General features: G+C 37.3%; 1 protein-coding gene and 1 long non-coding RNA gene across 2 annotated transcripts; both read right to left on the bottom strand.

Moving 5' to 3' along the window:
* Positions 1-13,311: 13,311 nt before the first annotated feature.
* Positions 13,312-17,580, bottom strand: LOC113351745. The gene is made up of 6 exons (XM_026595681.1): positions 17,469-17,580; positions 16,335-17,358; positions 15,582-16,047; positions 15,152-15,467; positions 14,480-14,614; positions 13,312-13,550 (listed from the first exon to the last, which is right to left on the bottom strand). The coding sequence occupies exons 1-6, from the start codon at positions 17,578-17,580 to the stop codon at positions 13,312-13,314; spliced, it is 2,292 nt and encodes a 763-aa protein (XP_026451466.1).
* A 4,567-nt stretch (positions 17,581-22,147) lies between these two features.
* Positions 22,148-24,672, bottom strand: LOC113353794. The gene is made up of 4 exons (XR_003361533.1): positions 24,390-24,672; positions 24,166-24,255; positions 23,890-23,936; positions 22,148-23,099 (listed from the first exon to the last, which is right to left on the bottom strand). It is a non-coding gene; the product is annotated as an uncharacterized LOC113353794 (long non-coding RNA).
* Between the last annotated feature and the right edge of the window lie 703 nt (positions 24,673-25,375).

Raw genomic sequence — 25,375 nt, forward strand, 5'->3', positions numbered from 1 at the left:
TGCTTATCAGAAACTCGACGGTTTATTAAAGAAACCATAAATGACTTATTAAGGAAGCCCAACCGGGTTTATGAAGGAAACCTGTCAGTTTATTAAAGAAACCAAAACCGACTTATTAAGGAAGACCAATCGGGTTTATTAAGGAAACTCGACGGTTTAAAAATGAAACCAAAACCAGCTTATTAAGGAAGCCCAACCGGGTTTATTAAGGAAACCCGACAGTTTATTAAAGAAACAAAAACTTGCTTATTAAGGAATCCAAACCGGGTTTATTAAGGAAACCCGATGGTTTATTAAAGAAACAAAAACTTGCTTATTAAGGAAGCCCAGCCGGGTTTATTAAGGAAACCCGGTGGTTTATTAGGGAAAACCGGTGGTTAATTAAAGAAATCAAAACTGGTTTATTAAGGAAGCCCAACTGGGTTTATTAAGGAAACCCGGTGGTTTATTAAAGAAACCAAAATTGGCTTATTAAAGAAGCCCAATTGGATTTATTAAGGAAATCCGGTGGTTTATTAAAAAAATCAGCTATGGCTTATTATGGAAGCCCAGTTGGGCTTATTGTGGAGGCCCAATAATTTATTATGGAAACCAGTTTAAAATAAATACAAATCTCAAGAGATAAATATGGATCTTTTGAGATAACTATGAATCTGGAGAAGATAAGTTTGGATCCCTCAAGATATATCCAGATCTATAAAGATAGACATAGATTTTCTTGGATAAATGCAAATCTTGTCAAGATATACATGAATTTTTCAAGATGTGCACAAATATGATGAAGATAAGCATGAATCTTCCAGGATATATACAAATATTGGGGAGATAAGTACAAATCTAAGTGGTTATCTAAGATAACTACAAATCTCATAAGATAAAGGTAAATCTTGGTGGTTATTTGAGATAACAACAAATCATAACAATTAGATTTGTTTTCTGCCTATAAATATAGGTTGAAATCCAACTCAAAAGGTACACAATCACAATTCATTTTTTCCTCTAAAAACCTGTCTAGAGCTTTCTATGACTTAAGCATCGGAGTGTCTTTGCAGGTACCCCCCTCAATCTTCATCTACAATTTCTGGAGAAATAAAGCAATGACGGAGATTCAATCATCTTACACACATCTTAAAGATTGTTGGGGTAAACATTTTTGCACCAACACCAAGCTATCTAATACCTTTAGGAAACTTTCCAAACTTATTCAAACTCTTAAAATAAACTTCTAGATTTTTCTAAAATTACCCTAAATAATAAATCTGAAATTTAATCATATTTATACTAAAAATACCACGAGGTTTCACATGGTATAGTAAAAACGGGTAGCTATATCAGCTGGGATCCCCGTTACTCAAAGGTTTGATGCGCTCCAAGAGGTCCCAGGTTCGAGTCCCCGATGACGCAATACTGTAGAATTTGACATGAAAGGTAGAGTTAGCTTGCACCCCTTGCAACATAATCATCCCTCTTATCCGCTTCAGATCCTTTAGATGGTTCCTCATGAGACTCACTAGTAGGATAGCACGGAAACTTGTTCAACTTATATAGTACGTTGTTAGCGGATCCAAGGTATTAGTGAATTGCGAGATCCAATTTTCTTGGATAGATGTTGTTACCATTTACGATTGTGTGAAAAAGATGTTGCTTAATTGTAGGTTAAAGGTGCCTACACTGAGGGCCGGTTGAAGAAGGGGTAGTTGGAGTTCTTGCAAATATAGGTTGTTGTTTCAGATATATTTCGCTACAAGAGGGAAACTAAGATTGAATTTGGTTTCTCAGGGACGTCGCAAACCCCCTTCATTAGTATCCCCTTGTTATGATCGCTGCTTATGCATATGCCTAGCCCGCATTCTGACTTGATCCTAGTCAGCTTATCCCATATATCCCATAGGGTGAAGTTTCTTGACGGAGGAGTTATGCCCCCCAAAAAAATCCCTGGTGATACGATCATTTTCTTTTGCACGTGGGTAGGGAAAAGTTGTGATTGCATGATATGGTTGCAAGTAGCGGTTAGAAAAGAGTTTACGAGATATAATCTTCTTGCAGGTATTATGCATTTCGTCATCCAGACATTCGCCTTGCGAGTTAGCAAGTTTAGCATAGTTTCAAACAGATTGCTAGAAGCTCTTCCTTGTTTGAATTGGACTCCTACATAGATATGGGGTGTTGAAGTTGTGGGCATATCGAAAGCTTGTTGAAGGGAATTTACCTGAGACTGATCGAGGTTTGGGTGGTAAATAATGATAGATCTCGAGGTACTAGTTTGATATCCTGCTGAGGTACAATATCATTGGAGAAGATGCATGATTTGATTCGTACCTTCTGTTGAAGCCCGGTATGTTATGAGGAGACCGTCTGCATACATAAGATGGAGGAATGCCGAAGCTTTTGGGGTCTCAAGATTCCACAGGTTTGTTGAAAGTATTTTCGCACAAATGATAAACACATATGAAGAAAGTGAATAATATATTGTGTGTCATTGATGTTGATATAATATATGGTCGTTGATATGCATAACATGATGTATTCTACAAAAATTATTGGGAAACCTAATTTGGTAAAGGATCTTCTAACGAACCCCAATCCAAACTATCATGGGCTTTTTCAATATCCATTTTAAGTGTTATTTTGGGATCTTTGGTAGTGTTAGTTGAGGTTTTAACGTGGTGAAATATCTCTCCGACGATTGCTATGTTATCTTGGATAGATATTTGGGTCATAAAAGCGCTTGGTGAGGGCATATGCGGTTAACTAGTATTTTTGAGATGATTTTATAGGTGACATTACATGGTCATGTAGGCCTAAATTGTGATGGTTTGGATATATGATCCACTTTAAGTTAGAGTTAGGTCTGTGTAGTTCATGTGTGGGTGGATATTGGGGGATCTGAAGAAGCTATATACCATTTCTATCAACTCTAAATGGGTCGTTTCCCAAAAAACATTGAAAAACTTACTAGTGTATCCCTCCGGATCTTGAGCATGTTCAGAACCAATGGAAAATATGGCCTTTTTGATATCTTCAGGAGTTAATTCTTACGTTATCGAGGCGCATTAGCGGGGCGTTAACCTTGTGGTTATTACATTAAACAGGCTTTCATATATCGTTGTACTTGGTGTCGTATATTGGTACGTGAAGTGATCGATCATTAGTCCGACAATGGCATCTTTTTCTGCAATCCATTTGTTTTGTTGATCTTGAAATTGTTGAATGTTACTGCGATTTCGATGGATTATTGCTTTAGTATGGAAGAAAATAGTGTTCCGGTTGTCCGGTTGTAGTTATTGGATTCTTGATCTTCTGCCAGTAGGTTGCATGGCAGTCAAGTAAAGTCATGTGTTGAGCTCTGAAGTGTTTTTCATGTAGCAACCAATATGTCAAGTTATTTCCAATACGGGTGACATGTTGGTGTTGTGTCATTTTGATTTGGATTGATGATTTATTAATCATATATAGTGGGGAGGTGACCGAGAGTTTCCTTGTTCCAATCAGTAAGGATTTTGCTAGTTGAAATGAGCTTGAGTTGCTGATTTACTGTGGGGTCTGTATCATTGATCATGGTCCATGCCGGATTCACCCCTTGTTACAGTAGTGGGTGGGGAAGCTATAAGTGCTCTGATTTGTAGTTTTTTCTCTAATATGGAGCAGAACTGGGCGTGGTCTGAGGCTATACTTGGTAGATGAGTAATTCCTATATGCGGTTTGGACGTTCATCAAATGAGTTTCCATAGCGCTATCGAGACATTTCAAGATGTTATCATTTCCTTGCTGATGTTCGTCCAGGTAAAAGGATCGCCACAGGATCCCAAGTCTATGAAGCGTATTTGATTAATTAAGCTAACAGACAAATGGGTATGTGCATCAGTTACCTGTTTACTCTATTTCTTTACCGATTGATCCACTACTTTATTGAAGCTGACTGTTAGGCACAATTTATCAAGGGAGATGGTTTCTTTACTGATTGATCTACTACTTCATTGAAGCCGATAATTAGGCACAATTTATAAAGGGGATGGATATCAGTACTGGCGATACCAATATATATAAAACAAAACGAGACCAATCGATAAATGGATTAGTATTAGCCCGCCATTATCGGTCCCCTTTATCAATTTTGCAATTAGGACCCATGGTATGTTGGTGGTCGAACAAATAGGCCTCCACAAAACCGAACCTAAACCATAAACCGAACAAAAAACAATGCATTATTAACCGAACCGAAGTGAAATCGTATCCAATGGTTTAGGTTTCAAGTGTCATTTCAGATAACTGACAGATTCGGATTCAGTTGTGGTATCTCCCCAATACCGAACTAAAATACCTTCGATTAACCGATTAGTATTTTCCGTAGGATTGAAACATATAATAGCCATAAATCCTTAATATAAGTTACCTAAAACTCAGCCTCGTATCTTTCTCTTCTCATTTGTCCTTCCCTTCACATCTCTCTCTCTGAACTCATCGGAACTCTATTAAGTTGAAACTATGGAGGAAAGAAAAAAATACATTACTGGTGGGCCCGGAGATATGTATATTTAAATGCAAAACATTCCCCGGCAACGGCGCCAAAAACTTGGCAGGCCTCGAAAAGGGTATAGAAATTAAGCGCAATAAAAACGGGGGCCTACAGTAATACCGCAAGTGCACGGTCGTCAGCTGTAGCTCGTGCAAGTACGGGTCGATCCACAGAGATCGGGTGTGTTTTGGAGTGTTTAGCTATTTTGGGTTCTAGTTGCTATTGGGCTATGAAGCCTTTTGGCTTAGCTTGGGCTTTGAGTACTAATGGGTTTGTTCACAATAAAATGAACTGAGCTTGGGCTCAGTTGGTCTCTGAAGTGTAAATGGGCTTTGGCCTTACAGTGAGTTCAGGCTTTTGGGTTAAGCCCACAATTGATTGAATTGGGCTTTAGCTTTAACCTATCAATACACTAGGCTTTGGCCTTAAACTTAGGCTTGGGATTAACTGGGCCTCAATGAACTAAACCTTGGGCTTTGGTTTCAGTCAAGGATCTGGGCCTTTGGGCCTTTGAGGAACTGAACCTGACTTGGTCTTTGTACTGGACTGATGGGCTTTTGCTTGGCTGCAGGCTTGGCAGCAACAACAGCAGAGGCAACTTGACAGCAGCAACAGCAGCAGAGGCTTGACAGCAGGAACTGGGCTTGGCAGGAGGAGAGGAAGCAGCAGCAGTGCTGCACAAAAGCAGCAGCAGCAGCTGCAAGGGAAGGAAAGCAGCAGCACTGCAGCTGCACAAGCAGTGCACAGCAGCACAAGGCCAAGAGGAAAAAAAAGAAGCAGTTAACAGGAAAAGAAGTAGCAGCAGGGGAAGCAAACAATGCAAAGCAGCAGTGCAATGCAGTGAAAGAAAACAGCAGCAGCAACAGAGTTGCAGCAGCAGCTGCAACTGCTCAAGCAGTGAAGAAAATGCACAACAGGAGAAAATAGCAAACAAAAGCAACACAGGGCAAAAACAATGGAAAAACTAAACAGCAACAAAACAGTGAACAAAACAAAATGGAGCAAAGTGAAAATGACACAAAGGCAATTAGCCTAAGGCAGGGGAAGATGGTTAAGCTAACATGGAGCAAAACTAAGGCACTCTTTTAGAGTGGGAAGAGAACTAGCTTGCTCATTGTCACTAGTGAGCACTAGTTTCTCCCCACTACTCAATTAACACTATGCAGCAAAGTTTTAATCTAACACTCCATTACTTAACATGTATCACAAACTTAACACTAAACTAGACATGGCACTAACAGTGACAAAGCAATGAGGATAACTATCAACAGGAACATCACACATTAACAGTGAACAACACTAACAGGAACTGAAAACAAGAAATTAACATTAACTTTAACAACACTAACAGGAACTGAAAGTCTAACATTAACTTTAACAAAATTGAACTGAACATGGAAATTAGCAGAACTTGAAAGTCCTGGATGCAGGCTAATCCAAACATATTAACAGGAGAATAACAAATTTAACATATGCAGTGAAATTAGAATTGAAACATAACAGGGAATTAAAATTGAAACCCTAAAATTAACAGTTGAAATGAAGTTAAAAATTAAAACCTAAAACAACCCAATTTTGGGGGATCTCGGCTAGCCCACCCTCAATTGCTCCCCACTCTATTTATAGCATACAATTACCCAAATTTTTCAAACCCTAAAATTAGAAATTAGGTATTTTCAATTCCGAAATTGCTCACCAAATTCGCTGAATGGTGGTGGGACCCGCCTCTTTTTTCCCTCTCGTCCTTCTCTGCCTCCAATTGCGTCATTCTCCCTAATTCGAGGTGTTTTATCAACCCTCACCTAGGTCAGTTGGTGAGAGGAGTTAAAACAATTCGGCTAGGGGGATGGTGTGGTGTCGGGTTGATGGTGAAGACGTGATGGCGCTGCAGAGGTGAGGTGGTAGAGATGGTGGAGCAGGTGGTGGACATGGTGTTTGGTGGAGTTGCAGCGAGGTCGAGAGAAAGAAGAAGAAGAAGAGAAGAATGGGTCGAGTTTATAGGTATAGGTTGCTAGAGTGTTGATCGGATCCATCTAGTCTTGATGATCTGTGACTCTGAGCTGCGAGATGCGAAGATGGTAGGTAGATCGGACGGTGATGCGGAGGCAAGCGAGGAGCGACCGTCGGATGAAGGGATACAACGAACGAACGGTGCTAGATTAGGTTAGGTGCTGTAGTGTAAGGCGGAGATATCAAACTTTGATGAACAGCAAGGGAGCAACCGTTGGATTCAACTACCATCTAATCTGAAGGCTTGGAATTTCAGCGCTGTGGTGCTTGGCAGAGACTTCAGATTTTGATGATCTATGAAGGAGCGACCGTCGGATGCTTCTGAGAACTGATCTGATGGCTGAGAACGGAGGCGCTTTTGTGTGTAGAAAATGAGGTTGTGCGCACCATTCTTCGCGGCTTCCTTGCGTGATTTCTCCCGGCTTTTCACTACTTTTCTGCTCTTTTTGCTCCGCGACTCATCCGAACTTTATTTATTACTTAAAAATGCAAAATTAATTAATATAAATATTTATTCTTGAAAACAATGAAAATACAGAATATGGGATAAAATGTAGAATTAATGCATAAAAGATGAGTTAAATGCCAACAAAAAGGGATAAATATATACAATATTTGGCACTCATCAAATACCCCCAAACCTGAATTTTACTTGTCCTCAAGTAAAACAAACAAGGAAATCCTAACTATACCACTGTCGCTGGTCTCTCGAATGCATTTAGCGTATGCACTAAGCCTTTTAAACCACTAAGTGTCCCTAGTGGACGAGTTGAAGTCTCGTGAAGGTTTGCTTAGAACGTACCTACAAAGTTCTAGGTCAAAATATAAGCTCAGATTCCATCAAATGTGACATGTGCAAAACAGTTAAAGCTCACAACAAAATGGAGATGTCAATCTAGCTATCAAAGGCACAATCCTAGCACTGATAACAAATAAGGACATGTGATAAGAGTGTAAAGTGTATCTACACATGTGTAAAGATCTGAAGTCATGACTACTAATCACCAAGAGATAGTTTCTCAGGCTAAGAACTGAGGTCGAAATCTAGCTAGCTGTCCGGACTTTACGAGAATTGTGAATGAGTTGGAGGTATTTCACAATTACTCGCGTTGTACATCAATGGCATACACCCTCCTTGCTTACAACACAAAAACACAAAATGACTATTTACATGACTCTTATTTACATTGACTATTCTCTTTTTATTTTTGGAACAAGAGATGATGGAATACTTGATTTTTTGTATTTTTCTGATTATTTTTTCTCTTTTTTTTTTTTTTTTTTTTTTTTTTTTTTTTTTTTTTCTTCTTCTTTTTTTTTTTTTTTTTTTTTTTTTTTTACAAGGAAACACTTTTGATACATATACAAAAGGAAACAAAAGATTACATGACACTTTGCAAGAGGTAGCCCTTTTTGATGCACCCAGTTAAATTCGATGGTTGTCTTTCTTAATGTAACCTCCACCTTCTATCCCAACCAACCAAAGAACAAGCTAGTCAAGTTTCGTTCAGTATTCTAAAGTGATTGGCAATCGTAACTTCCTATCAAACACCTTGAAGATCGAGGCCATACATGTATTGGTAGATCGTGCGCGTGCAAATTTCTTATCACTATGTGAATTGTGCTAGAATCAGGGTGCCTAAATATCTAGACTAAGACTCCTAATAAAATACATATTTGCACAAGAGTCAACATTTCAAGATAAATGAGCTCCATTTTTATGATTTTTTTCAATTTTTTAATTTTTTTGAATTTTGATTTTTTAATTTTTTTGGAATTTTTCAATTTTTTCAAAAAGAAGAAGGAGTTCGTTTTCAATTATAGCATATTATCGTGGCATCTACTCTACTATACCCCCAAACCTAAACTAAACATTGTCCTCAATGTTTCAAATATGGAAAGAATTAAAATGCAACATATGGAAAGGGACATGCTGAGTAGAGTAAAAGGAGAGAGAATACCCGATTTCGGCGAAAGCAGAATTAAAACTCCGTTATTCAAGGCAAAAATCCAACATATTTCAGCCGAGATCATATTGGATTAACAAAATATATACAAAAGGAAATTTAACTAACACATTATCTACAAGAAAATTTGGTTTTTTTTTTTTTTTTTGAAAAAGAAAATAAAATTTGGTTTTTGAATGGGAGCAAGCCCACTGTTTGTCCTCTAATGGAATGGAAGGAAGGCTGCGGCCCACGAAACACTAAGTTTTAATTTTGAAAGTTTAATTTGGCCCAGTTGGTTAAGGCCCGACGTTTGTTTTAAAACTTTGGTTTCGAGGTCCACTCTTGAGTGGAAACAAGCCCACAATCGGTTATAAGCTCAGCTGGGTTTAAACCCAGAGTCCAAAATACAAGTCCAATGAAAGAATTTAAACAAGCCCACAAATTAAACAAACAAGCCCACAAATAAATTATTACAAACCCAACAGAAAATAAGAGAAGCCCAAAAATTGGCTTTAATATTACATGCCCACAATTAAAAATTGGAAGCCCACAATTCGGGTTCTCTTAAATGGGTTACCTTTTAAGCACAGCCCAGCTGCTCTGATATTGTTGCAAAAACCCAGTTGGGCTTTGGTTCTTTTCCTTGGTGGCGTCCCAGCAGAGGAAAAACAGGTTCAGAACAGCAGGTCCAACAGCAAATGAAGTGAAGCAGATGCAGATGCAAATGCTATGCAGTGAAATGCAAAAATAGCTAATAAAACAACAAGAAAAACACAGCACCAATCCCCGGCAGCGGCGCCAAAAACTTGGTGGGCCCGGAGATATGTATATTTAAATGCAAAACATTCCCCGGCAACGGCGCCAAAAACTTGGCAGGCCTCGAAAAGGGTATAGAAATTAAGCGTAATAAAAACGGGGGCCTACAGTAATACCGCAAGTGCACGGTCGTCAGCTGTAGCTCGTGCAAGTACGGATCGATCCACAGAGATCGGGTGTGTTTTGGAGTGTTTAGCTATTTTGGGTTCTAGTTGCTATTGGGCTATGAAGCCTTTTGGCTTAGCTTGGGCTTTGAGTACTAATGGGTTTGTTCACAATAAAATGAACTGAGCTTGGGCTCAGTTGGTCTCTGAAGTGTAAATGGGCTTTGGCCTTACAGTGAGTTCAGGCTTTTGGGTTAAGCCCACAATTGATTGAATTGGGCTTTAGCTTTAACCTATCAATACACTAGGCTTTGGCCTTAAACTTAGGCTTGGGCTGAACTGGGCCTCAATGAACTAAACCTTGGGCTTTGGTTTCAGTCAAGGATCTGGGCCTTTGGGCCTTTGAGGAACTGAACTTGACTTGGGCTTTGTACTGGACTGATGGGCTTTTGCTTGGCTGCAGGCTTGGCAGCAACAACAGCAGAGGCAACTTGACAGCAGCAACAGCAGCAGAGGCAACTTGACAGCAGCAACAGCAGCAGAGGCTTGACAGCAGGAACTGGGCTTGGCAGGAGGAGAGGAAGCAGCAGCAGTGCTGCACAAAAGCAGCAGCAGCAGCTGCAAGGGAAGGAAAGCAGCAGCACTGCAGCTGCACAAGCAGTGCACAGCAGCACAAGGCCAAGAGGAAAAAAAAGAAGCAGTTAACAGGAAAAGAAGTAGCAGCAGGGGAAGCAAACAATGCAAAGCAGCAGTGCAATGCAGTGAAAGAAAACAGCAGCAGCAACAGAGTTGCAGCAGCAGCTGCAACTGCTCAAGCAGTGAAGAAAATGCACAACAGGAGAAAATAGCAAACAAAAGCAACACAGGGCAAAAACAATGGAAAAACTAAACAGCAACAAAACATGAACAAAACAAAATGGAGCAAAGTGAAAATGACTCAAAGGCAATTAGCCTAAGGCAGGGGAAGATGGTTAAGCTAACATGGAGCAAAACTAAGGCACTCTTTTAGAGTGGGAAGAGAACTAGCTTGCTCATTGTCACTAGTGAGCACTAGTTTCTCCCCACTACTCAATTAACACTATGCAGCAAAGTTTTAATCTAACACTCCATTACTTAACATGTATCACAAACTTAACACTAAACTAGACATGGCACTAACAGTGACAAAGCAATGAGGATAACTATCAACAGGAACATCACACATTAACAGTGAACAACACTAACAGGAACTGAAAACAAGAAATTAACATTAACTTTAACAACACTAACAGGAACTGAAAGTCTAACATTAACTTTAACAAAATTGAACTGAACATGGAAATTAGCAGAACTTGAAAGTCCTGGATGCAGGCTAATCCAAACATATTAACAGGAGAATAACAAATTTAACATATGCAGTGAAATTAGAATTGAAACATAACAGGGAATTAAAATTGAAACCCTAAAATTAAACAGTTGAAATTGAAATTAAAATTAAACCTAAACTAACCCAATTTTGGGGGAATCTCGGCTAGCCCAAGAACACCCTCAAATTGCTCTACACACTCTCTATTTATAGCATACAATTACCCAAATTTTTCAAACCCTAAAATTAGAAATTAGGTATTTTTCAATTCCGAAATTGCTCACCAAATTCGCTGAATTGGTGGTGACCCATGCCTCTTTTCTTCCCTCTCGGTCCTTCTCTGCCTCCAATTGCGTCAATTTCTCCCTAATTCGAGGTGTTTTATCAACCCTCACCTAGGTCAGTTGGTGAGAGGAGTTAAAACAATTCGGCTAGGGGGATGGTGTGGTGTCGGGTGATGATGGTGAAGACGTGATGGCGCTGCAGAGGTGAGGTGGTAGAGATGGTGGAGCAGGTGGTGGACATGGTGTTTGGTGGAGTTGCAGACGAGGTCGAGAGAAAGAAGAAGAAAGAAGAGAAGAATGGGTCGAGTTTAGGGTATAGGTATAGGTTGCTAGAGTGTTGATCGGATCCATCTAGTCTTGATGATCTGTGACTCTGAGCTGCGAGATGCGAAGATGGTAGGTAGATCGGACGGTGATGCGGAGGAAAGTGAGGAGCGACCGTCGGATGAAGGGATACAACGAAACGAACGGTGCTAGATTAGGTTAGGTGCTGTAGTGTAAGGCGGAGATATCAAACTTTGATGAACATCAAGGGATCAACCGTTGGATTCAACTACCATCTAATCTGAAGGCTTGGAATTTCATCGCTGTGGTGCTTGGCAGAGACTTCAGATTTTGATGATCTATGAAGGAGCGACCGTCGGATGCTTCTGAGAACTGATCTGATGGCTGAGAACGGAGGCGCTTTTGTGTGTAGAAAATGAGGTTGTGCGCACCATTCTTCGCGGCTTCCTTGCGTGATTTCTCCCGGCTTTTCACTAATTTTCTGCTCTTTTTGCTTCGCGACTCATCCGAACTTTATTTATTACTTAAAAATGCAAAATTAATTAATATAAATATTTATTCTTGAAAACAATGAAAATACAGAATATGGGATAAAATGTAGAATTAATGCATAAAAGATGAGTTAAATGCCAACAAAAAGGGATAAATATATACAATATTTGGCACTCATCAATTACCAAAGTCGATCTTGAAAGGATATATAAATAAATCATCTACTACTCATTCTAACCTACCCAAAAAAACATTCTTTAAGGTTTTAGTTTTTTCAAATTGATGTTTTGAATTGTAGCCAGTTTTGATCTTTTTATGGATTTGTTAGTGAGTTTTTGAAGTGGATTAAAGGTTATTTATTTTTGATTTTGTTTTTTGTTTTTGTTTTTGTTTAGAAGGTGTATAAAGGAATCAACAATTTTAGCAGCAGAACCAGATGCGGTGATGAAATCAGATGTTAATGGTAGAAATCACTTAAAGTGTGAGGAAATAAAAGAAACATGAACAGGTCTGGGTTTAAAACTCTATTTACAGTATGTGTTTTGTTTATTTTTTCTGATTGTTAAGTAAATTTCTTTAATTATCTCTGGATTTTCAGTAAAATTGTTTGATTTGATTTGTAGCTGGAAACTAATTGGAAGAAATGAAAGTTATTTAAAAGTTAAGCGGTGAATTGTTTGATGTGTTTTAGGTGTTAATCATAATTAGATTTGTATCGTGCTATGCACCGGTCATTTTATTCTTTTAACTTGGTGTGCGCGGGGATTCCCCCCGCCCCTTGGGAATGCATTTTTTATTTGGTGTGCACGGACCTTCTAACTATCCTGTGGCGATGTATTTTTGATTTGCTGTGTAAGACGTTATCGATCAATGTTACCTAGAGTCAGTATTGATGTGAAGGAAGATTGTAAGAATGAAACGAAAAGAATAAGAACACAAGGAATATAATACAATTGATTCTGCTAACTTCTTCTTCTTTATTTCTTAGAAAGAAAAACTTTGTTACAATCCATAAGAATGGCTGCTCTCTCTCGTTTTTCCTCCTCTTTTCCTATCCTAGACTTCTACTCTTTATATCAGTTTAATCTTACCGAAAAACAAATAGAACTATGAGTTTTAGAACTCATCTAAACTAGGAATCCTATCTAAGTTAGGAAACCTCAAACTTCTAGGCCAAGTTATAAAACGAGAACCTCCTCTAGTACCCTTCTAGATACTCTCTAGCCATAATATGGCTCAAGTAATCCTAGGCTAACAGTTAGCCTCATCTGGCAGCTTTAGCTGATCCTTAGCTACGATACTCCTGTATCATGGCTCCCCCATTTTAGGAAGCCGAAACTCCCGTGGAAGCTTTGAACTGAAGGTGTGGAAACTCGACCTCACCTTGTTCCTTGTTAAACCACTTTGCTTTACTTGGTACTTGACCTGCACGCCCCACACGAAACATTATACGGTTTCTTCTTCTGGTAGGTGTCACTTTTGTCTCTACGATGCAATCTTCTTTGAGAACTTATTCTCGCTTTATCCAAAAGTCTTCTACAGGTGGCGGTTTCAACTCTTGATCATCCTCTTTATTAAGTAATGGAGGTTCAAATAACTTCAGATATTCTGCATTAATGACAGAATACATCTGCATATATGGTGGTAAATCTAGCTGAAAAGCATTACCTCCAAACTGCTTCAATATCTTGAACGGTCCATAACATATAAGTTTAAGTTTTTTCCCTTCACCCTTAAGTCGTTCTTTCCCTATGTGTAACCATACTAAATCTCCCTTATTTCAAGGGACACGATGTTTATCATGTTTAGCCTTGTACTTAACTTGAGATTTTTTTAGTTGAGCTTATACTAAAGCATGTATCTTGCTTATCTTTTCAATAAACTTTTGAGCTCTAGTGTCTTCTTCCCATGTTGATACAATACCTTGAGAGGTGAAGAATCCCATATCAAATGGACTTTGAGGTAAATATCCTAGACAAACTTCAAAAGGAGACTTCAAGGTAGATCCATGAAAGGCTCGATTAAAAGAGAACTATATGAAAGGTAAACTCTCCTCCCAATTCTTAAGATTTTTAGAATGATAACCCCGTAAAAGATGAACTAAAGTCATATTCACCACTTCTGTTTTCCCATTTGTTTGAGGATGAAAAGCGGTGCTATGTTTGAGTCTTGTGTCCATCAGACTCCATAATTTGGTTCAAAATTGACCTAGAAAACCACTATCTCTATCAGAGATTATGGAAGTATGTAACCCAAAATATTTCCAGACATGATAAAAGAATAATTTAGCTGCGCCTTCCCTTGTTAGTGTCTTCTTACAGGGAATCAAGTTGATCATCTTGCTGAACCTATCAAGTACAACAAATATGTAGTCGTTCCCTGATTTAGTCATTGGTAAACCTCCTAGAAACTCCATTGAAATGCTTTCCCATGGTCTGGTAGGAACCGGTAATGGCATGTACAATCCTCTCTTCATGTTATATGGTTTTGATGTATTGCATGAAAAACATCCTCGAATATACTTTGAGACATCGAGATGCATCTTTGGCCAATATATATACCGCTTCAAATATTTAGTAATGTCTTCTTCATACCAAAATTCCCAGCTATACGAGAAGTATGTGCTTCTATTATCCAATGAATTCTATCTTCACCATGTGGTATACATAAGGCAGTACCTTTATACATTGACCCATCCACTAAGCGGAACTCACTTGAATTTCCTTGACTTAATCTCTTGTACTCTTCTCCAAAATCTTTATCTCCCTCGTATTTTTGAGCATAATCACTTGGTAATAATGGTTGAGACTGCACTGCCACAAACAAAGCCATACTATGAGGCGGTCTGGATAACATATCAGCCAACTTATTTATCACTCCTGTTTGTACTTGATGTGAATACCAAACTGTTCCAAGTAAGTTTCCAATTTCATGTGTCGAGCCTGCTGTAACTTAGATTGAATTTGAAGATACTGCAAAGGTTTGTGATCAGTATAAACCACAACTTGTTTTCCAAGCAGGTATGGTCTCCAGTGTTTCATAGCTTGATGCATGGCATACAACTATTTATCATATGTGGGATAATTTTGAAATGGTCCTATGAACATCTCTGAATGATATGCGACTGGTTTTCCATCTTGTAACAATACTGCCCCTAAAGCATAATTAGATGCATCAGTCTCCACTTCAAAAGGCCTAAGTTAGGTAACGTCAAACTGGTGCCTCTTAAATCTTCTTCTTCAGTAATTGAAAGGTATCTTCATGTTTAGGTTTCCATATAAATACTGTATTGATTTTGGTTAAACCATGTAAGGGAGCTGAAATTTGAGAAAAATGTCGTATGAACTTACATAAATACTGACAAGCCCCCAGAAAACTCCGAATTTCAGTAATATTCCTAGGTGATGGCCATGCATAAATAACAACAACCATTTCTGGATCGACCTTAATCTTCCCTTTTCCAATCACAAATCCAAGAAAAACTAATTCTTGTCTGCCAAACTCACATTTTTTCTCATTTAAACTTAAGGAATTTTCTCTTAATACTGACAATACCTTGGATACATGTATCAAATACTCCTCCCATGTTTTGCTAAAAATCAAGATATCATCCAAGTATACGATGACAAAATCGTCAATGAAATTTTGCAGTACCTCATTCATGAGCTGCATGAAAGTATCCGGTGCATTGCATAACCCAAAGGGCATAACGAGCCACTCAAACAGTCCTTTTCGAGTCTTGAATGCAGTTTTCCATGTGTCTTCTTATTTAATACGCACCTGATGATATCCAGATTTGAGATCAAGTTTATTGAAAAATATTGCATCCCCCAATCGATCAAGAAGATCGTCAATTCTTGGTAACAGGTATCTATTCTTGATTGTGATTTTATTTAGAGACCGGTAATCCACACACATTCTCCATCCTCCATCCTTTTTTGGTACAAGTAGAACTGGAGAACCACGAGGAGAGCAACTTTGTACTATTACTCTTTGTTCAAGTAATTCTTTTACTTGTTTCTTAATTTCCTCCGACTCAGTTATAGAACTCATGTATAACCCTAAGTTTGGTAAGGAGGCGTCTCCAATAAGTATAATATCATGCTCGACACTTCTCTTAGGTGGTATGGTAACTTCTTCTTGGAATAAATCCACAATTTTTCTTTTTAGTGAACTTATCTCACTTTCTTGTCTGATGGAAAGTGTAGTATGCAATACTATCTTCTTTTCTCCTGTGGTTACAGGTCTGATGATCAATAAAGCAAACTTACCACAAGCGTTGATCAATCTCTTGACTTGATTTGCGGTAACCAATTTCATGGGTAAATGGGTTTTGCTAGCCAGAATTCGAAATTCTCTTCCATCTTTCTTGAACGAGTAAGCACGCTATCGATGGTAGAGAACAACATATCGCTCTCATAAATATGGATTTCCAAAAATAACATGTGCTACATCCAATGGCACAACATCACAGACAATCTCATCAATAAACTTGTCAGTGATAGCAAACTTAAATCGACACTGCGTTGATACCTGAAGTTCAGTATCCTTTCGCATCCATCCCAATGGGTAAGGTTTTGGATGTGGAGTTGTTGACAATCCTGTTTGTTCCACCAGCTTCTCTGAATTAAGTTCTTTTGACTACCAGAGTCAATGATAGCTTCGACGATATTTTGTTTTACTTGTATCTTGACATGAAACAATTCTTCATGAAGATTCACTAGTTCTGTGTCTGTCAGCTTCGTCATCAACATAAGCTTTAGATCTGGTTGATATATTTGAAAGATCGTTGCAGTATCTAAAGCCTCTGGTAACATGGTGTTTTTCTTAAAACTTGTTTGGCCTTCAGATTCACGCAGTTTCTTTGGTTTAAGATGTGGATAAAGAATCCAACAAGTTTCCTTTATGTGACCTTTCTCCTTGCAATGTACACACACCTTTTCTTCTCTTTCAGATGGTGGAGACTTGTTCTTACTTGTCTCAACCCTTATTTGAGTCTTATCTTCTCCTCTAGTAGTAATTCTCCTGTTGTATGGTCCTGCAGCACCTTTAGATTTCTTCTCAATGGCCACAACTTTGTTTATAGCATCTTCAATATCTTGTGCACTAAAAAGTTTCAACTCCCTTCGTATATAATCTACAATTCCACCCTTATACTTCCGGAAAGTCTCATCACTAGTAATATCCACATCTAAAGCTAAAGCTTGATTGTAGAATTTTGTAGTGTAATCTTGAACACTTTGTTGGTACCGCTGCCGAAGGTGCTGCCACTTATACCATCTCTCATCCAAGTAACCCATAGGATAAAAGTGTTTCTTCATGAGCTCCTTAAATTGTTGCCATGTCATATGTTCCGTGTCATACCTCTTCTTGTAAGCCTTCCACCAGGTTGATGCATGATTCGAAAATTTCAAACTGGCAAAACTGATCTTCTGAGACTCCACTAGTTGGTGTACTGTGAAATATGTCTCCAACTTATCTAACCAACCATCAAGTTTTTCAGCTTCCACGACTCCATCATAATCATAAATCTCAAGTTTAAACTCAACTTTCAGGCCTTCATATGGATTTTTGTTTGTTACTTTGTCTTCTCCTTCTTCTTCTTCTGATGAGCTTTCTGTTTCGTCTTCTTTTGGACCCTTTTTTTATGCTTGGTTTTATGAGCACTTGCTTTCATGAACTCTGCGAAGGTATTTGCTAAAGTTTGTATCTGAAGCTCAAGCTTTGCAAATTTATCTTCGTATGTTGGTTTGGAATTCTTGTCATCTTCACTTCCCATCTTGACTTTAGTACTTCCTCTAGGTTTCCGTGTATCTGGTAAAACAACAATATCTTCTCCTGATCGCGTATATTGTTTTCGTGTTGAGACCATGCACCACAACTAACCCTAAGAGTCAGAACATGGCTCTGATACCATTTGATACGTAATCGATTAGTGGTACCTACAGTCAGTACTGATGTGAAGGAAGTTTGTAAGAATGAAACGAAAAGAATAAGAACACAAGGAATAGAATACAATTGATTCTGCAAACTTCTTCTTCTTTATTTCTTAGAAAGAAAAACTCTGTTACAATCCATAAGAATGGCTGCTCTCTCTTTCTCGTTTTTCCTCCTCTTTTCCTAGCCTATACTTTTACTCTTTATATCAGTTTAATCTTACCGGAAAACAAATAAAACTATGAGTTTTAGAACTCATCTAAACTAGGAACCCTATCTAATTTAGGAAACCTAAAAATTCTAGGCCAAGTTATAAAACGAGAAGCTCCTCTAGTACCTTCTAGATACTCTCTAGCCATAATATGGCTCAACTAATCCTAGGCTAACAGTTAGCCTCATCTGGCAGCTTTAGCTGGCCCTTAGATATGATACTCCTGTATCAGTGTGCGCGGGGATTCGCCCCGCCTCGTGGCGATGCATTTTTGATTTGGTTTGTGCGGGGCTTTGCCCTGCCCCGATGCATTTTTTATTTGATGTGGCGGGGAAAATACATTAAATAGGTGGAGAATATATGCATATTTTTATTTATTTTCGCAAAAAATATGTGTGAAATATGTGGATTGTTTTCCCCTTTATATATTCATTTCTAAGAAAGAGTATTTATATGGTAGGTACTCGATTTCAAATTGAATTTGGACTTCCATAAAATTCTAAACCCGGTAAGTTAGATTTTCCTTCTGAGTTTGTAATTTTTAAACCAATCATACGTTGTCAAGTGTCCTCACGAATTCCAAATTGAATTTGGTTTCCGTTTTTATATCTTTTTCATATTCATTTTAAACCAATTATATGTTGCAAAGTGTCCTCACAAAAACGCTCGTTTCACAAAACTCAAAAAAAACTAACTTTCGACTAATAGGAAGTGAGAGTTTCCTCACCATTCAACGTGGGAGCTTTATTTGTCTAGGCCTTTAAATCTTTAGATAGTTTTCTATCATCCGATCTAAGATGGAGTCACGCTGATACCATCAAGGTGAGATTTCTATGATGTGTTACATTTGGTTGTTTTCATTTGTTTTATATTTTATGTTTTTATTTCTTTGTTGTTGAGTTTGCATGCTATATGTTGCTTGATCGATGGCACCGGTGTATGAATTATAATTTCGAATGTTGAAAAGCTAAAGTTTATTTCCAGTATACATATGTATAAAGTAGTTATCCAAACTGGGTTCATATGACCACTAGTTTTAGTAATTAAAAGTATTGTTCGATAAGAGCTTGATTAATCAGTTAGTTAATGACATGAGTAGCACAATTTTAAGTGGTAGTTCAACTGTAATTTGGTGATAAGTGAGTTACTTTTCCTCTTCTAATTATGTTGCTGGCAACAGACATTATTGCTTATTGCAATTCTATTTTATTTACTTTGGGTCAGATGGTTTGTTTAACTTGAGTTTATGGTTTCAAATATCAACTGAGACATTTATGGTTTATCATGTTTGTAGACTTGCAATTCGATAATATGAGGATCTAATTCAGCACCTATGCAAGTTCAGCTGGAAATGCAAGTGAAACTGCCCAAGCCATCTGCCCAAGTTTAATTACAGACCATCCAGCTGCTTATTCTATTTCTTCTAATGAGCGGCCACCTCGACCTCCACCTTGTGTAAGTTCAGTTGGAAATGCAAGTGTCGCTGGAGATGATCTTTACTGAATTTGTTGTTGGACTATTTTGCTTTTGTTTTAGCTACTAGGATATGACTCGTGCCGTAACGGTCCGAATTTTTGTTTGTTGTCAATAACACCGATCTATGAATTTTATTATTTTACGTAGATAACATCTACATTTTATTTCTTGTTTTTGATATATGGTGCCTTTTGGTAGTTTATCTCTTAGCAATTTAATAAAAATTGTAATAAATTTGTAAGTTATAACGATGTATGTAAAAGTTGCATACTGCTTTTAAATGCAGAAGCCGTTACTTCAAAACGTTAACAATATATATAAAAGTTGCAAACTGAAGAAAAGCCCAGAGAGAACATAACATTTGTTTAATTTAATCTTATCAACATTCGTTTGGAATATATTCAATGTTTCTCCTAAAATATGTCATACTCCCTTAGTTTCAGAAAAAATGGCAATTTTCACCTTTTCAATATAGCTTATTTTTAGGCAAAAGCTAAAATGTGGAAATACCATTTTCCTTAAAACGGAGTATATCATTTGGAAAATGACAGATTCACCGAATTTATGCACCGAGATCGCCCACCGAGTGAAATAGAAAATGGACCTCACTTTTGCACGCACAGATCTCGATGTTAAGAACGCTGCAAGGAGACCATTGGATCTTTCTTCGGGAGCATTCACGGTTGAAATGCTCGGTGTGTCTAGTAAAACCCATATCATTTTGAGTTATGTCGTGTTTGGATCGTAAATTTTGATATATTTGTATTATCTTCAAAAATAACTTTTGATCCGTCTCTGATTTCCTCCTCCAAACAATACAAAATGAGGAAGGGCTAATGAAATTGCCAAAAAAAACAAATATAAGGCTTGTAAAAATCCTCTATCCTTCTTTGTACTCGTTATTTGATCTTTCTTTTCAATGTATTTAACCTTTTTTTCTTCAAAAAGGATTAAAAATGTTTAAGGTTTAAAATATAGTATATCGCCCGCTGCACTCGAAAATAGCACAAAACTTCTTTTGGTCAACTCTGCACAATTTAGGTGGAAACCTCGCCTACCCAAGTTCCTTAGTAGGCATGTCATTAAATAAATTGCAAATATCTTCATTTCCGAATAAAAAAGAGAATCTAATGTTTTTTATTTGTCCTAACTTATTGCACATGTAGATTTACGCGTGCAGAGAATAATAAAATCCTCCTAAGATCATCTACAAACTGCTTCTCTTAGCATAGTTTCATGGTCATGCAAAAGCTTTCGCCATGACTCCGGGATTTCTCCCCGTAGATCAAACTTCATTAACTTCCGTCAAACTCCATTAACTCACTTGTGTTGTAGGGACGGGGCAGGTCCAAGGCTATAACCTTTCCCTGATTTTGGATCACTAAAATTTAATTATAGGCAATTTGTGAACTTTGTGTTTTTAGCCCATTAATAAGTGTGATTAACTAATGTAATGTCTAACTTATATAAGTTTAGCCCATGTAATAGGAGAATTAAAACCTAAATATAAATTAATTTCAACTTTTTGTTCCATAAACTACTATTTCTTTCTCTTATCACATTTTGCTACTAATTTTTTTCAAATATGTTCGACAGAAGTTGGAGAAAACCGAAAGAAAAACACCCAGAAAATTTTACTCTCAACATGACAGGACCCAAATCCTAGCCTCACTTAATCCATGTGGTGCGGGGTCCATCCAATGTGAGAGAAAGTTGATTCATTTTTTTCTCTACTATAGTCGCTATTTATCTTGTTATTAATAGATAAGTCACAACTACCCTCTAACTATGTGACTCTTTCTCAACAAAAAAAAACGCCCATCATTGTTTATGGTAGAAATATATCCGGGTAAAAATCGTATGGGTTTCCCTTCACTTCACTTACCTGCAAAGATGTTAATGGCATCACAGCGCGGGATGTCCTTAATTCACCGTTGCATGCATTTTCTATCAGTCATCATTTTGAATTCATCATGCCATATCTTTAATCACTTACTTAAAAGGCCATTATACAATCATGTAACCATTATAATTTCTCGCCAACCATCCCACCCGATGGTATTTGATTGTCCCACTTTAATTGAGATTATTCCGAACAATTATGCGCTCTAATTTCATTTGCTTCGCTGCCAATAACATACGTTAGTATCCATGGGTGCAGTAAAATTTCTTAGCAGTCTAGATTTTAGGACAGCGATGGAGTCTTATGTAAGTGCGTCAACTGACAAAAGTTAAGGTTTCCTGCAGTATCTTTTAGCACAACAACGGCTTCCCATGGTTGTAACAACTCCAACGTAAGAAAAGGTAAATGGCTGCAGCAGAGTAAACCATTTGTCTTGCAGTAGCATAGCAATGAAGCATACAAATGACTGAAATAAAAACCACCATCAGATGAAAATGAGAGATATGGCATACTAAGCATGCTGAGGATGAGCCTACAAAAGAATGTAACATCCTTGTTATCAAATCATAGAACCAACAACTGAAGCATATGACCCCATAATGGAATAGATGAAAATTTAGGGGTCTAACCCAACAACATCCACGTAGTACTATCCAAACAAAAGTTCAAGTAAAAATGAAGCAAGAAGTTTATTCATCTTCTTCTCTAAGTAACCAACTCCATTGTATCTATCCCTTCTTTTATTCGTCTTCAGGAATAAACATGAATCTGAAAATGTAACTGTAACTATAACTGTAACTGGTAATGGTATGGCTGATTGACTCTCAAATGGATCTATCTCTACGAACGACGACTAACAACAATTCTAAATGCATTTAAAAATAAGATTACAAATTTACACGCCATTATATCACCAGTGATATATACACCTCAAAATGTCCAAGTGATGATCCGTTTTAACATGCCTATATCTTTCTAAGCTTAACTTTATAACTTCACAAAAGCATTGAATCCTACAATGAAATCAAATACTACTACATACTTACGCAGAAAAGGGTATTTTAAAGTATACAATTTCTAAAAGTGTAAGCAGAATTTGATCAATATCGCTAGCAAGCATAAACTAACAAAAGTATTTTGCGTCACCCTTTTATTTTGTCGAGCAGTCAGTCCTAAAAGAAATGAGAGATAGCCAGAGACTGAGAGAGCAAAGAAAAAAATTGCAACAGATACGTAGCAGCTGCAAAATCACCAGCGACACTATTGAAATAGACAACAAGATTAGACAAAGAGATTTACCATATTCTTTATTGTGTTTTGAGTTGTTTTTTTTTCCGTAACATGATAGACACCCATTAAGAAACATGTACCTGTAACTGGTACACATAGGTCAATTGTTAACTGCATATAGGGTTACATGTCATTGAGTTGTAATCTTAGTTGAGAATTCTTAATTTCTGTTGTGCATCATGACTTCTAGTGTGATAGAACCGTGCCTGGCTGCAATTCAGTGAAAATCAGGCTGCCTTAAATGTTGTTGTTGGATCCGAAAAAGTAGATAGGTGTTTTAAAATGAGGCTGGTGTGTGTGACAAAGAGAGCAGACATCCCATATGTAGCCTAACACTATAGTAGGAACACCAAGAATCTGAATGAAACACTTGTTTATATGAATTGTTCAGTCGCTGCAAAGACCCCTTGGTTCATCTGAAGGAAACATTTATTTATAAGAATTGTTCACTGCAAAGACCCCTTGGAGTTGGTTCTGCAAACTGATCAGAAAAAGATAAAGATCAGTCAGAATTTCATGTATATGAAAAGAATTCTTGTCAAAATTTACCAATCCGTTTAACTATATTATTATGTCATAGGATAAAAATTTATGCTAATGGTATTTGGTCCTCTTTAAATAGCAGGCTTTTGAAGGGTTTAGTTAGGAAGAAGTGAGGAAGTTTACATGTTGTTCATGTTCTTGGTTATCGAAGTTTACATGGTGTTCTCTATAAGATTTTTGGTATCTATATATAAGGTGATTGCGATATCTATATATAAGGTGATTACGATTTCTCACGAATGATGTTTAAGTCTGAGTTCTCATGACATGAATCAACACTACAGGTGGAGTTTCACCCTGGTCCTCATCCATTTTGTGGTATGTTTTTCATTCCTTAACTTTTCCGTAAATAAGAGAAAGTGAAATGGATTTTTTCAAAATCAGGGTTCTGCTAAACATGTAATGCAATGATTTTTTTTATGTAGCTTGCAACCATTCTATCCTCTCATGGATGCTGCTACAGTGTGCTTTAGTAGTAAAATGGCTCAAACCTACTAACGTCGGAAGAGGCTGCATTTCTAAGACAATAGATAATTAATGATAATGAAAACAAAAATCTCAGGACGTGTGATCAAGAAAGATGTGAAGTTCACAAATACTCCATCCTAAGATTAGGACAAAATAAAATACGCACAGATTTTTTTGGGGGGTTTATGAAGGTAATTTGTTTTCCATATTTGTTAGACTTACTGTGCTATGGATGGTTAAATGAATGAAGAGCGACTTACAACGAAGAAAAAGCTTTCAGTTCTTCCATTGTGGCTGAGAGAATTAACTATAGAAAGGAAGGTAAAGAATCAGAAATCACAATTATCTATGATTTGTAGGTAGTAGAGTAGTCACAACACATGATGAAATCGATGGTATGCAAGAGACGGACACTGCAATGGAGTAGTCCCAAATAATATTCATATCACGAAGAAGGATGATTCCAGTATTGTCATGCCTAGGTTGAATCTCATCCGAATACTAAATAAAAGAAATTAAACAGTAAAAATACTTACTCCCCCATTAGAAAGAGCAATAGTAGCAGCTTCCATAAGCCCAGATAATGGACTACAAAGAAACTCTAACAATTTCAAAAACTGACTCTCCTGAAATTTGAAGACAAAAATTATCCATTAATGCATAATTTTTTTTCAAATTAAATCCATATTCAGAATTGTAGCAATCAAATCAAAGTGACATAAGAAACCTAATTTCAGATCCCCAAATGAGAAAGTCATACCTGATTTTAAGATTGAGATAGTCTGTGTGTGGTTTTATAATTTAGATTCATCTTTGAAGGAACAACATTGAGTTACTTCGATGCGTTTTCTTTTTGATCTATAAATGACAATGAGGGAGATATTGATTCCCATTGATGCGTTTTTCATTGATTCCCGCTGAAAGACCCTGATATGCGCCTCAAAGCCGTTTTGAATTACTCGCATACGTCGGATTGAGCGTTGGAGGTGGGTTAATTCTCAGCCGAGATTAATCTCTTGCACCGAGAGGAAGTTTGGAAGGAATATGAACCGTGGATCAGTTAAAAATAACCATCATGGTGTCAAAACCATTTGTTTTTGTAAGATAGATGTATGTTGTGTATATGACATTTTAAAACAACCGATTTGACTAGGTTAAATTATAACCTATTTTCGTAAAATTATTTGTCAGTTTTGTAAAAGTGACAAAATATTCGGTTAACCGAAACCGGGAGGTTTAAAACCGAATGAAACCAAAAAGGCTAAATGGTTTCATCGATTTATAATATTAGAAAACCGAGTACTTCAGTTTCGGTTGTTTTTTTACCAATAACCGTACCGAACCAAACCATGTGCAACCCTACCAACAAATCGATGGGAAGTCATCCAACAAATCTTTTCTTGTATCAGTTTATTAAATAGGGAAAAATATCGTTTGGTCCTTTTTTAGGTGGTCCCATGTCTATTTAGTCCTTTGGGAAAACGTCTTTACTGTTTGGTCCATAATTATTTAAAAGTATTAAATGGACAAAAGTACCCTTCCGTGTTAATTTCTACTTATTTTTGTTTGTAGCAGTTCATTCTTCAAAATGAACTCCTGTTAATTTCTACTTATTTTTTCAGAAATCACTTAAAAAAACCAGAGTTCATTCCAGAAATGAACTCCATATAGAAAGCTAAAAAAACAGAGTTCATTCCAGAAATGAACTCCATATAAAAAGCTAAAAAAAGCAGAGTTCATTCCAGA

The sequence above is a fragment of the Papaver somniferum genome, chromosome 2 (genome assembly GCF_003573695.1).
Source record: "Papaver somniferum cultivar HN1 chromosome 2, ASM357369v1, whole genome shotgun sequence".
Lineage (NCBI taxonomy): Eukaryota > Viridiplantae > Streptophyta > Magnoliopsida > Ranunculales > Papaveraceae > Papaver > Papaver somniferum.